The 13,323-nt window shown below is 45.6% G+C and overlaps 1 protein-coding gene and 1 long non-coding RNA gene across 2 annotated transcripts; one reads left to right on the top strand and one right to left on the bottom strand.

Annotated features, from left to right (window-relative positions):
• Positions 1 to 1,143: 1,143 nt before the first annotated feature.
• On the bottom strand, positions 1,144 to 2,306 carry LOC142591022 (uncharacterized). Its single transcript, XR_012830305.1, has 2 exons — positions 1,899 to 2,306; positions 1,144 to 1,215 (listed from the first exon to the last, which is right to left on the bottom strand). It is a non-coding gene; the product is annotated as an uncharacterized LOC142591022 (long non-coding RNA).
• Positions 2,307 to 2,798: 492 nt separating this feature from the next.
• LOC142590207 (ATP synthase mitochondrial F1 complex assembly factor 1) lies at positions 2,799 to 3,886 on the top strand. Its single transcript, XM_075702122.1, has one exon. The coding sequence runs from the start codon at positions 2,855 to 2,857 to the stop codon at positions 3,830 to 3,832; it is 978 nt and encodes a 325-aa protein (XP_075558237.1). The 5' UTR covers positions 2,799 to 2,854; the 3' UTR covers positions 3,833 to 3,886.
• Positions 3,887 to 13,323: the final 9,437 nt, after the last annotated feature.

The raw sequence follows: 13,323 nt of genomic DNA, 5'->3' as shown, positions 1-13,323 counted from the left end.
CTGGAAAAAAAAAAGGATGAGAATTTTGTTGCTAAACACGACTATGCATTCAGGGGAAGCCCAGCGATGAGACTCACTGCAGCTGTAAAAAAAAAACAAAAAAACATTACACTTCTGCTCAGCAACCAGCCTGTACCGTTTTGTTCTCGCCAACCCGCACTGTGGAAAACGTATGCAGCAAATGCGACGCAGTTAGCAGCCACTTTGCATGCGTATTTGTGGCAAATGTTTCACAGGCATTTGAGGGGCTGCTACAAACTGCTTCACATTGCCATGTGTGTAGCCAGTGTAGCAGATGCCCCCATTAATACAGGGTCCTGAAGATTTCGCGCTCCCCACTGCACTGTTCGTGCTCAAATTCTGCAGAACGATGTCATTTTGGCTTTTACTTCGTTTACATGTAACACTTGGCACAGGTAATTGCCTAGTTTTTAATAAGTGCAAATTTTGCCTGCGCTTGCGGGGACGCGAGCTGCTGCCGCGACGGCGCAAGCACAAACTTGTGTCGCCGCCCGTGCCAGGAGCAGGCCACACGCGGCAGCCCTCCCTGAAACGCTGCCTTCTGCAGTTTATGCTTGCGGCAGCAGCTCGCATCCTCATAAGCGCAGGCAAAGTTGCACTTTCTTAAAAACCAGCCAATTAACTGTGCGAAACTACACCATACGACTACACGAAGTAGACGCGAAAACGCAGTCATTCTGCAAAACCTTGGCTTCGAACAGGCGCAGCGATATCTCGTCGAAAAAGCAAGGCCTACGTCCGCACTACAGCACACCTACCAATCGCGTTTCGCATGCGTGTTGTCCGAGCTGGAGGGATCTCTCACTTTTACGTCTCATGCAATAGCCCTTATATGGGATTTGACGCTGTTTGGGAACTTTTTCAAAGTGCATGCAGCACAGGTGCGTTTTACCATGCTGCCCCCGTCCAAATGCTACCGGCAGTCGAGACCACGTGGTCAGCAGCAGTACGCGATAGCCACCCCTGCGAGATCGCTCACACATACACACACACACACATATATATATATATATATATATATATATATATAAAGCACAGGGGCAAGTGAGCGGTGCCGGCGCAACAGCACGCCTCCTTGCATGACATAGTTTGCTCAAAGCACACCAAACACCAGTCCAACGAAACATTTCGTTCAACTTTTATTTGCCGACACATACAAACGTGACGAAGGCTCCTTCCTGTGTAGCTGTACACCTGCGTTAGAAAAAAAAACGCAAATTAGACACCTACAGTGCTTTTTATGCGCACAATAACGGAACACTTCTTTGTCAGCAATGTACTGGACTTCCACAGGGTGTTTTCGGTCCGCCCGTACAAGTTCATCACATTAAACCGTTCTGACCACTACGAAGAGGAGTGGGATACATGTAAGCATAAGATACTAATGCACTGGCTTAAAATTCGAATAAATGCAACCTTGCAGCTTTCTGAAGTGCTGCCTGATTAGGGTGAAATATGTGGCTTTAAGAATTCTGTAAGCGCCCAGCATTCTTTCAGCACTACACCTACGGTCTCAACACGCGCCTTTCAAGCATCCTGCCTAGCACCAGCCCTGTAGCTTGGGGTGGTGTGACCGTCGTAGCCAAGAGACAAAGGACTGCGATGCGAATGGACTTACGATCAGGCGCCGACATATAATTTGAACAAAGACAGCATTGCCGCCTTCAGAAAGGCATTTTGCTACTTTATTAAGGTGAAATATGTAACTTGAGTACACGTTTATTCTGTACACGCTAACCTTTCAGCGCAACGGCCACGTGGTCCTCGCACTAAGTGGTACTCATGCTCGAAACTATAAAAAATTAAAAGCGTTGCCTCAAGCTTGTTACAGTTGTAGCTATTCTCTATGCGATATAATTCTACTGCAAGTGACTTACACGTTGAAATAGCACTTCCACAACGTTCCAGGGTGAAGGCAGCGGCGAAGCATTCCCAGACGACTTGAAGGCTTTGCATAGAAAGAAAAGGCACAGAAAGCGTGGCGAACGTTAGTCGCACGTAGTGGATTGGCGGGGGGTGGCCAGGGTGGCGGCGGCGGCTCACTACTCGACCTACCCATAAATTGTGGACCAGCCCAAAATTGTTGATGATGATAATGACCGAGAAAAAATATAAAAATGCATGGCCACCGTGGGTGCCGTTTATGATTTGAAGTTCATAACGGATACGAGCGTATGGATGCACGCTAGGAGCCACGGTGGAGAAACTTTGCAAGTAGCACAGCAAGTATTTTGAAGGCTCATTGAATTAATTTAAAGCTGGCGTAGCGCGCCCTCGTTCGTTCGAGCGAGTGTACTTCCAAAACAACTAAAATAAAATTTGAAGTCAAGCCAAGCTTAGCTAACAGTCAAGTTGGTATCATTCAAGTGCATTCAAGCATGTACTAAAATACCGTGCAAAAAAACAGCGCTGGTAAAAAAAGAAAGAAACTTCGGTTATTCATGAAAAACTTTAACGCAACTTATAAAGGGCCTAAAATTAAAAAAAAAGTAATGTGCAAATTACATACTCGGCCAAGACGAGCCGGTAAGTGAAAATAACACGTCGATTTGGTCCGACGTCTGTCCAGTCCGTTTTCCCATGCGTTTTCGAACATGTGCACGAACCATGCACGAATGACTACGGGTATTCGATTAGGCACTATAATTCTATGGCATACGTAGTATGCGAATATTCTATGGTATAGGTTTTAGGGCGCTTGTCGTAGTTTCTTGGTGTCGGCTGTGTTAGCGCTTTAACGTCTTCCATCGGCATGATTACTGCGTGCTGTTTGCTTGGAAGGCGTTTCTCGGTGTTCTAACCTAAAGCGGACGTTTTTCTTTTTCTCGTCGCGATGGCGCTTTTGAGACCGGCGTGGCGGTCCGTGCTGCACCGTCTCAACGGTGGGGCCTCCAACCGAAGCGGGCGCGTACTAACAACGCCGGCGGCACAGGCCCCGACACTGGCGCGACCGCTAAGCAGCGAAAACGACCGCCAAGCCGCGCACAGCCGCAACCCGTTTTACAGCAAATACGCCGACAAGATTCGAGAGCTGGAGCGGCGAGATCCGGACGCGCTGAAACGTCGTCTGGAAGACGCATCTCAAGAGAAGAGTACGACGAACGCGTCTTCGAGCACCGAGGAAGTGGCGCCCAACAAAGCCTCCGAGAACCGTGATGCCGGCGCCCGCGAAGACGGCCGTGGTCGCACTACAGACGGCGACGAAAAGGTGCTACAGCCAGAACCGAGCTACGTGCGACCCTCCAAGTTCGACGCGGATACGATACGCGAACTACGTTCTCGCTGCGAGACAGTCTCCGACCTCACGGACGCCTGGAGACGCCTGCACGCCGACAGAGACGCTGTGTGCGCCGTGGTCCCCAGTTTGGCGTACGAAACGATCCGCGAGCGGGCCAAGGACTACCCGGTGTTCCTCTACCCTCTGCCAAGGAAAGCAGGCGGCTACGAGTTCGTGCTGTCGCAGTTCTTGGGCGACCAGTGTCACATGACGCCGCTGGCCAGCTACCAGCTGCACGGCAGCGAGGCACCGGCGTGCCTCGCGCTGAGCTACTATACGCAGCTGGCTTCGAGCGAGGACGGGGCCGTGGTGCTGATGAGCGGCGAGTACGACTCCAAGGTGATCGGTCCGACGGAAGCGCAGTGCCTCGTCAACCAGTTGCAGCTGTACTACGGCGGCAACGAGCTGAGGAAGAAGCTGCTCCTGTGGAACTTCAACCGCGAGGCCCGCTCGTTCAATTACGAGGCGCTCATCAGGGAGTTCGAGGCATCGGCGACGCTAGAGCAGGAAGGTTCCTCAGTGAGGCAGAGTTGAAGGAACTGTATCGAATTCACGACTTGCGAAGAGACAATGAACGCATAGATCTCGTATTGGTGTATGCGTCTGATGTCTGCGTTCTCTTTTGCGGCCAGCAACCCTAATAAGAGCACGCATAGACCAGGCCAAGGCCTCCTTCAACTAGGTATATTATGGCGGTTCAGAGGAAGGAATACGGCGCTGTTTTTTGCTGCCCGTATGGGAAGCACAGCCCGGCACTTTCTCACTTGACGCCTGTCATATGGGCAGAGGCAGCACCAAGGTATACGTAAATTGGTAGCGAAGCTTCCATAGAAACCCACATGTCAAGAAAATGGCGGCTCGTTGCAACCATCGCCATCAACTTGTCGAGGGGACAACTGACAGCAAGCAAAAAATAAAAAGTGCCGTTAGAACCGAAAATGGCAGTGCCATCAAGAACTTATGCTGCGTGGCGTGAATGTTTGAATTCCTTTTCTAACATTCCGCATTTCGACTGCTGCGCCAGTAGTTATTTTTCTTTTGAGGCCGAGGCGAGATTGCGACTTGCCTCCGAGGAAGTGCCAGTGTGTCATTAAACTATAGGAGTGGCGCATGTCCTAAAGTGAACATAATTAGGCTGTTATTCACAGCAATCTCTCCAGTATGATCCTTAGGAAGGTGAGCGAATAGATGGCTTGCAATTACGTCATCGTAGCTGCCATGCTGGTGCACCAGCAGAGTGAGAAGCTGGGTCTGTGACGGCATGTGAAAAGCATCAATAGGATGGAAATAAATTATAGTGCTCAGAGGTTTCAAAAGCAAGCTCACATTTATTCATCTAGAACAATGCAACCAATATAATTGACCAAACGAAACATGTTTCACGGGATGAAAAGTACTGTTGCCAGCACACAGTGGTAATGGATAGCAACATATAAAAAACCTTTTCGCAGAATCATTCACAATTTCATGGGACGACATGTTTTCGTATCGAACAGTTATCAGACAACACTGCTCCACATTATCATTTTGAAAACATTCGACTTACTAATTGTGCTGCTTGTCGGTCACTCGGACCCTGTGTTATTGAGAGTGAATGAACATAGCGCAATGTTTCTTTGCAGAGCATTCCGCATTCATCACCACGACGATAAACAGCACGTCGAACGCTGCAGCATGAATCTGCAGCACCTTTCGCCAATCAATGCCGTGCACTAGGTCAGGCAAAATTTGAAGTGAAGCACACTCCACACATTGAATAAACACGCAATAAAAAAAGAGCTCAGATGAAACCGCCGCATTCAAGTGAACAACGCCATTCCGCATGACATAATAACTGGTTTGCACAGCCTTGCCAAGTCTTGCACCAGAATCGGTGTTTGGTAGGAGTCGCCAAGAACGAACTAATAAATTGTGAAATGGAAAAATTACCATTTGTTGTTTTAGTACTGCAAAAAGATTTGAAACGGAATATTTACTTGTACGACAGTATTCGGATTTAGAATTTTCACTTTCTTTTTTCACATGGGTTTTCTAGTGTGTGTTTCCCCCCCCAACCCCTCACCTATTCGCGCTTCAATCGTGTACCACTAACTGATATCTCTGGTGATGCATTTTGGCACACTTTTTGTCTGAAGCTTCGCGATCTCATTTAGATTGGGAGAGGGCTGCCAAGCCCTTTCTCATGCAACAAAAGTGGCCGCTAGAGACACAGATGTATAACGGTACACACAGACTCGATTCCGACCAGGCCGAGGCAATGTGGGACTCTGGTATGCTCAGTTGTGCGGTTACGTTCTCCTTTGCAAGTGGTCATCTTGTCACCGACACATTTTCGATTTCGCTTGTTTAGGCTTTTGCTAAATCTTGCAGTTACGCAGTTCTGCTGCGTGCTGCCACACGCGCTGAAACAGCAGACTCTTTTTTTTTTTTTAGGATTTGCTCCACGGCGCATGGGGAACATCGGCGTACCTGTTCAACCTCTCAGAGTTTGCTGCCACTTTCCACGAAGCTACTTCTTTCGAGCAGTTGCACCAATGATTTAAGTTCATATAATGTCACTTTCAAGCTCTTGCTGAACAATGTTTCTTACGAAGGCTGTAATTTAACCACGTGCGTTTAACTTCAAATGGTGATTTGCCATGAAGTCCTTCCGATTTTCGCCAAACTTTACCTTGGTGGCATTAACATTTCTCCCAGAGCAGCGGTCTTACTTCTGCACCATTCGTAAATCACGTAGCTCTTCAGCGCACTTGTGCAAGGAAATCATTCTAAAGGCCATAATTAATGCACACACTTTGAAATGTGCTCATACATCATCCGTTAGCCTTATCTTAATTTTAACCAAATACACTTAAAGCTCGATATAGCGAAATTCTTGGTATAACAAAGCATTTTACTTTTCATAACCTCTTGTCCGTAGAACACCATGTATTTAGAATTTCACTGTAACGAAGTTGTTCGTATGCAATTTTAATATAATGAAATTTGACTGCCGCTGCGAAAGAATGTCGACAAAATAAATAGAAACTTCCGCGGACGCAGACAGCCAAATGACTGAATCACAAGCGGCTGCTTACAAACGCACCTCTCAAGTCACAAACAGCGGGACAAGAGTCGCCTACCATTGAAGTAGAGCCGCATTATATTGCGTATAAAGTCCAAGTGCAATAAGATCCTATCCCTCCCACAATGTGTGCTTTAGGTGCAAGTGAAAGTGTGCGAGGGTGAGACAAGAAAGATGATGGCTTCACGAGTGCCGCCTTCCTGCACGTGCAAAGGGAAAGAAGGAAGCGTTCGCTGCTCGCCGCCGCCGCTTTTCATGATAGCATTGTCCCAGTGCAGGCGACTCTAGCGCACAGTAGCGGTAGCGGAGGGCACGCGAAAGCGTGGCTGGCTTCGCTTCATTGGTGCCCTATTTTTTTTTTCTTATTTCTTTTTTGCACCTCTCTCCTTCTGTCTTTTCTCCCTAATTCCCTTCCCCACGCAGAGTAGCATGTCAGCGATGTCTATACACCAGCTAAAATCGATGCCTTTCATTGAAGGGTTCTGTCTCTCACACTATTGCATTTGTGCATGTCTGAATGTCAGTGTTGTATACATATTTATGTGGCCTTGCAGAACACCAAATTATAGTTGAAAGTAGGCACTTGTCCTGTCGTACTTGTGCTTTATTTTTTCCTTTTCGTAAGTACGTGTTCAACTGTGTGTAGAGTGTCTTTCTTTTTCTTTATTCAGAGCTTACCCCACATTGGGGGGGGGGGCGCCTGAAGGCACTACAGCAGAGGGGCTACAGCATTGACATAAACAAATCTTAATTTTTACAGCATACTTGCACTTGAGACAACTTGTTCCGCTCTTTAATGGTTCTAACAAAAAAGGATTTTGCGAGTAGGCCTGTCCTGGTACACAATTCCCTTATCTTGAAAATGTGGTCAGTTCTTCATGAACGGTAATGAGGCTTTTTAAAGTATTTTTCTTTGTTAATCCCTGTTTTATCATTAAATATCTGAAAAAAGAACTTCAACCGCATTTTTTATTGGCATGAGGAAAGCAGTTCCCACTCAAGTTCATTTTTCATCTTACTGCAGCTCTCCCCCATGTTGTACCATCCCAAGACGAACCTAGCTGACCGATTTTGCATTTGCTCTAGCTCATCAATCAGTGTAACTTGCGAAGGATCCCATACGGCACAGGCATAGTCAAGTATAGGTCAAACACATTTTAAAAAAGGCTGTCTTTTCTTAAGTTTAGTTCTGAAGTTTTTAAGTTGCGTTGTATAAAATTTAGTGCCCTTCCAGCTCTCCCAACCATGTCGCTTACATGCACATTCCATGAGCAATCGGTTGAAAATACTACACATAGATGTTTAAATTTAACTGCTTTCTTTTTTTACAGGCTCATTGTTTAAGAGGTACTGAGTCTCCATTGGCTTCCATTTCCTTGTAGAAGAAACGTGCACACACATTGTGTTATTTAGGTTCATTTTCCATATAGAGCACCAATCCTGAACACATTTCAAGCCAGTAACATCACTCTCACTCCTTATTTGCCTGTACACAATACAATCATCTGCAAACAGTAAGATTTCATGAAATACCCACTGAAATATCATTCATATAAACTAAAAATAAAAGTGGCCCCAATACAGAGTTCTGTGGGACTTCCGATGCCACATCAACGTACCCAGAGCTTATGCCATTCAAAATGACACATTGTCGATGCTGATACAAATACCTAGTTTTCTATCCGTCTATGTTTAGTAGTTGAAGTTTGTTGCAAAGAAATGAATGTGTTGCCATGTAAAATGCCTTATGGAAAGCTAAGAAAATACAGTTGGTTTGGCCCCCTCGATCAATGTCAGATGCCTGATCATGATGAAATTCAACAAGTTATGTGGTGCATGAGAACCCCTTTCGAAACCCGTGTTTATAATTTGTTAAGATGTTATTTTCAGTTCCGTGTTTCATTATTCCGGAGTAGAGAATGTGTTCCATTACCTTGCACACTGTTAAAGTTAGAGAAATTGGTCATTAATTTTCAACATCCTTTTTCGATCACCCCTTATGGATTGGGACGATATGAGCAGTTTTCCAATCAGTAGGTAGGAATTATGTGTCAATTATGTTTATAAATTATCTGTAGATACAGCGAAATCGGGTGAGCACAGCGTTTGAAAATACGCGGAGAAATTCCATCCAGGCCAATTGCTTTTGTTTCATCAACAAGTATTTGCTTTACTATCATTTCGATGCCACTTACGCCAAATTCAATCGGGGTCATTGTAGATATGCTACTGGCATAGGTTGAAGAGGTGAATTCCTTACTGGCGAAAAGATAGATTGAAAATAATTGTTTAGCAATTTGCCTTGTCTGTGTCATATATAATAGTTTGGTTATTATAGGCAATTTCGTTTTTACCGAGACTGTCAGAACCACACCCCTCAATCTCTTGAGCAGCTATGCCTTACGGTTAGTGCAAGCTGTGAACTGGATCGCAATTTTGTGTTGCAAACACTCTTGAAAAGTTGTGCACTATTTAGGCCATAAATTGTGTCAAGCAACAATAATTGTCACTAATCTTGTCTTCATGTCCTTTCGTTAATGCTGTGTGACAGCTGTACTTTTCTGCAAGGAACACTATGGGACACTTGGATGCACACAGTGTTCATGGCGGGAAAGTATCGTGTGTGCAGCATTATCGTTAAGTAGATGACAATTTGTATAAGATTGATGGTGGTGGTCTGTGACAAAGGCTGCAGCCTAAAGGGTGTTCAATTCTTATGGTATCTTCAACTGGTTGCCTTCATCCTCTGAATCAGGCTCGGTCATTTTTGGCATTCCTAGAACTCAGAGGCAGAGGACAAACATGCAAGCCGAACTTGTTACTTGCTCTCGGAGGAAGAAACAGCAGAGGTGAAACCATGTGACTGCAGCAAGCGTATCATAAGAAGCCAACAAACACTGACACCAAAGACAACATAGGGGAAATTACTTGTGCTTAATAAATGAAATAAACAAACGATAAATTAATGGAAATGAAAGTGGATGAAAGAACAACTTGCCATAGGTAAGGAACGATCCCACAACCTTCTCATGTGAAGGTTGTGGGAGGTTAGTTCTGCTTGGTACGTGCTGCGTAGACTTCCGTTAGATAACACATTACTCAAGGACATTTGGTGGCTCCATCCAACTTTTTGAAGACGTGCACTTCTTTGGCAAGTTTAGATCGACTTAGGTTTCGTGGGATCTAGGCACTTAACCACTTTTGCCTTGTCAAATTAAGACGGTTTGAGGCCCAAGTCTAGCGCATGTGGGACAACGAAAAAGGCTTCAAAATGAAACTTGGAACGAAAAAGATCCACCAAATTAGTGCAGAAATAAGGCCCAGATGAAACCTACATGTGGTTGTCTAAAACCGTAACAGGATGTATGGCTTTCCTTAAAAAAAAAAAAAAATTATTTTTAAGTATGCAGGCTGATCTCGGAGACAGTGCAGTTTAATGAAGCAAGACAGTAAAGAAAGGTAATGTTTAAGCAAAGTGCCCAAGTGTAAGATGATACTAAAGCTGGGTAAGATGGCGTAGGTGACATAAAGGCGACTCAACAGTGGTTGACATTGAAGAAAGAAGGACAAGGTCTTCCGTGGTAGCCTCCCTTCCCTCTTAGATAACAAACATGGAAAAAACATTGAACAAACAAACAATGTGGTTCTATACTCTGTCTCAGAAGGCCTTGTCTTCCTTTGATGTCAACTGCTATCATCGCCTTTACTCCTTTTTTTGCAAGATGGAAGTTGGATAAGTAACTCACAGGAACTTGGCCTAACAAATGCCTGTAGTCATTCCATCTCGTAAGGTGTTCCCACTGACGGATAATTTAAGCCCCCTAATGACTGCAAGTGCAGATGCTGGCCCTGTGAAAAGACGGGATGATTTCTAGCAGATCTTTAAATATTTTTGGCTAATAGGATGGGAAATACCCCTTGGTGCGCACATTTATGAAAACTCTTCCGAGCATATCACGCAGAAACGTGGATGTAGAGCAGGGGCTTTACTGAAAATAGATGCATGATGCAAGAGCGAGCCAGCCTATCACAATAGCTAGCATAAACGGACTCCGCTCTATAATGTGGTATTCAAAAAAATTCGCCGACGATTACAATACTCTATAATGCGAAATTTCAGCGCAGCTCCATACATGTTCATTTTGCGATATATTGGCCGGCGCAGACCATCTGTCTCACGCGGCATGTTGCAAACGGAGCGAAGTGTGGCGGGACTGCCTCGCTAATCTGAAGATTGCGAGAGCCAGTGCGTGATTCACAGCAGTTGCCGCCGACAGACGTCCCAGATGGCGCGCACTACTCTGGCGCCCTCTCGCAGCCATCGTCGCCACACTACGCTTTTCTTCTCACCCTTTCACCATACCCTCCTCCTCCTCCACCTTCTGCCTCATGATTCCGCTGCAGCCTCCTTCCCCACTTTTTTCCTCGCATCTTTCGTCCCCCGCTGCACTCCTAGATCGCTTTTTCATCTTTCGCTGTGCTCGGTTATGCCACCACTGCTTGCCACAAAAACAGGCGCCCAAGAGCTGAGCTCCAAAATGTTTGGTTAGGATTTAAGAGATATTCCCCCGACGCGGGACGTGATCAGAGCTGTGAAGAATTTGTGCAAAGGGCAGCTTAGACTGGAAAAAAAGGCTTCGGTGCTGTCACGTGCAAAGAAATCGGCGCACGATGTTGATGGTGAACTAGGCACTTTAGCAGACGAATAGAGACACCAAATGAAAAGTAGTTCAGCGAAGAAAATGCTAAGCAAGCTCCAATTGCACCTGGCAAAGTAAATGAAGGCAAAATGACTTTTTGACATCAAGAGAGGTCAAGATTTCTTCCAGGAGCTCTTGGGGCTCCTGGAGTTAGGGGCTCTTGCAAACCAGGAGGTGATGGAAAAAGAAAAATTGGAGACTACACTAACTTGATAAACGTGTCGAACAGTTATTTTCAAAAGGATGGTACGTGGGACACGATGGTAATCCATACTAAAAACTATTGACAGCACGAACCGAACGATACAGAAAAGATACGTGGACAAGCACTTGTACACAGCAACACTTGTCCGCATACCTTCTCTGTGTTATTTTGTGCTGTCAGTAGTTTTCAACAGTTATTGCCTGCTTATGTGGTGCTATTGAGAATTTATCAGGTTATTTGTGTGAATAAGCATATTTATATGTTCTTCCAGCTCCAAGACTGCGTATTTTGCTTTCTATGGTGTTTTAAATTCAACTGAAAACGTTTGGGGCCCTAGATTGTACTTGCACCTCACGTAACAACCCAAGAGTAAGTGTTACAAGAACCAGTCTGCTTCCTGCTGCAGAAGCTGCCCCAAAAGGCCTTTTCCCTGTTCTGCCACTGATACCCGCATGCCACAGTCTACTCATGAGAAAAAGTATGGACCTCTTTATGACAAGTCAACTTCTGCACATCCCTAATAATTTCCCATCCTTTCCGGAAAAAGAACCAGCCACATTTGAAGCAGACATGCACAATACAGAATAAATTAAGAGTGCAAGAAAGACACAAACAATATGGCGAACAGCAGAGCGCTTGCGATGTTCCCCATTCTGTGTCTTTTTTTTTTTTTTTTCACTCCTTCATATCATGAATGAATTCGTCCAACAATACACCTTGCCAAGACAAGCACAAGGCTGCTCAAGACGAAAAGCTCAAGCCTACTACACCACAAGTCCCCGCCTCTGCAGCCAAGTAGGTTTGCAACCAACCTCTCCTCCCCAGTGCCCACCCCACTTGAGAAACCTGTCCTGGGTAAACAATAAAAATTCAACCTCTCCACAAGAACCCCCTCCCCAAATACCAAAGATGGTTGGGGGCATTGAAGACAGCATCCAGAATCTAGAGCGGTGTCCTTCAAGAAGTACGCCTGGGAGCAGTCGGGGTCCTCTATGTCCCGTCCCAAATCCAACTTGGCCAGAGATGAAGTGAAATAAAGACAACATATTTGTGGTGGGCAAGGATAACTCCACAGTTGGCATGAATTGCTCGAAATCAATGGAAAAGGTGCCAGATTTACTGGAACGTGGTGAACACACCCAGCTAATGAGAGATGCAACAGAGCAGACTCAAGCGAATTTGAACAAGGTGCTGGCAGGAGCATTTAAGAAATTCTGCTCTCACAGAAACCTGTATCTCAGTGTGATCTGCAAGAATGCCATAGCCCCAAGCTACTACCCTCTACTGAAGATTCACAAGGTGGTACTTCCACTACGTCCAATAGTGAACTTCACAACTTGCCTGTCTGGCAGCTGTCGAGTTATCTGCACGAGATATTGGCTCTCCTAATGGCAGAACCACATCTACAATTCCAGACACTGTGGAACTGGCGTCACAACTACAAATCACCGACGACGGCGGGTTAGTAACGTGTAAGATTTGGGCTAGCCTGTTGTGCATGATTCAAAGTGCAGCAGTGCGACTTTTTGACAAGGACAATACTGAAGAACAGACAAGAAGCAATGACTCGGTTGTTCTTCGGTTTCGTCCTCATCAAAAAGTCGTGCTGTTCCACTTTGAAATGCCCGGGTTAGTTTCCTTCACTATCGTCTCGCTTTTGACCTGTGTTTCCGTTGCCCTCGCTACATGGTGTAGCCCAAGAGGCTCCAAAGGTTGACGAAAGCCTAGCCAACTGCTGCCCTCGGTCTGTGAATGAGACTTGAAGTTTGTTAGACCTCTGCTTGTCCAGCACCTACTTCTCTTTCAAGGGACAGCCAGAGGTGTCCATATTTCAAACAATGGAATTTCTTGTTTCGGAATGTATTGGGGGACGGACCCTATGCACCTTTCCTAGCAAATCTACTGCCTTTCGTCGGCTACGTAGACGGCAGTTTCTGATTTGTCATGCAGGCCCAGGCAGACAGCCTCCATTCACGTTTAAAGTCGACTGAGCCTCCCATAAACTTTACAGCAGAGTATGAAACGGGGCCCTTTCTGTTTTAGACACCTTAGTACA

This window comes from Dermacentor variabilis, chromosome 8 (assembly GCF_050947875.1).
Source record: "Dermacentor variabilis isolate Ectoservices chromosome 8, ASM5094787v1, whole genome shotgun sequence".
NCBI lineage: Eukaryota > Metazoa > Arthropoda > Arachnida > Ixodida > Ixodidae > Dermacentor > Dermacentor variabilis.
This window is presented reverse-complemented; position numbering and strand designations above follow the sequence as displayed.

Coding starts and splice junctions, on each gene's coding strand:
- LOC142590207 (XM_075702122.1), top strand. CDS start 2,855: ATGGCGCTTTTGAGACCGGCGTGGCGGTCCGTGCTGCACCGTCTCAAC.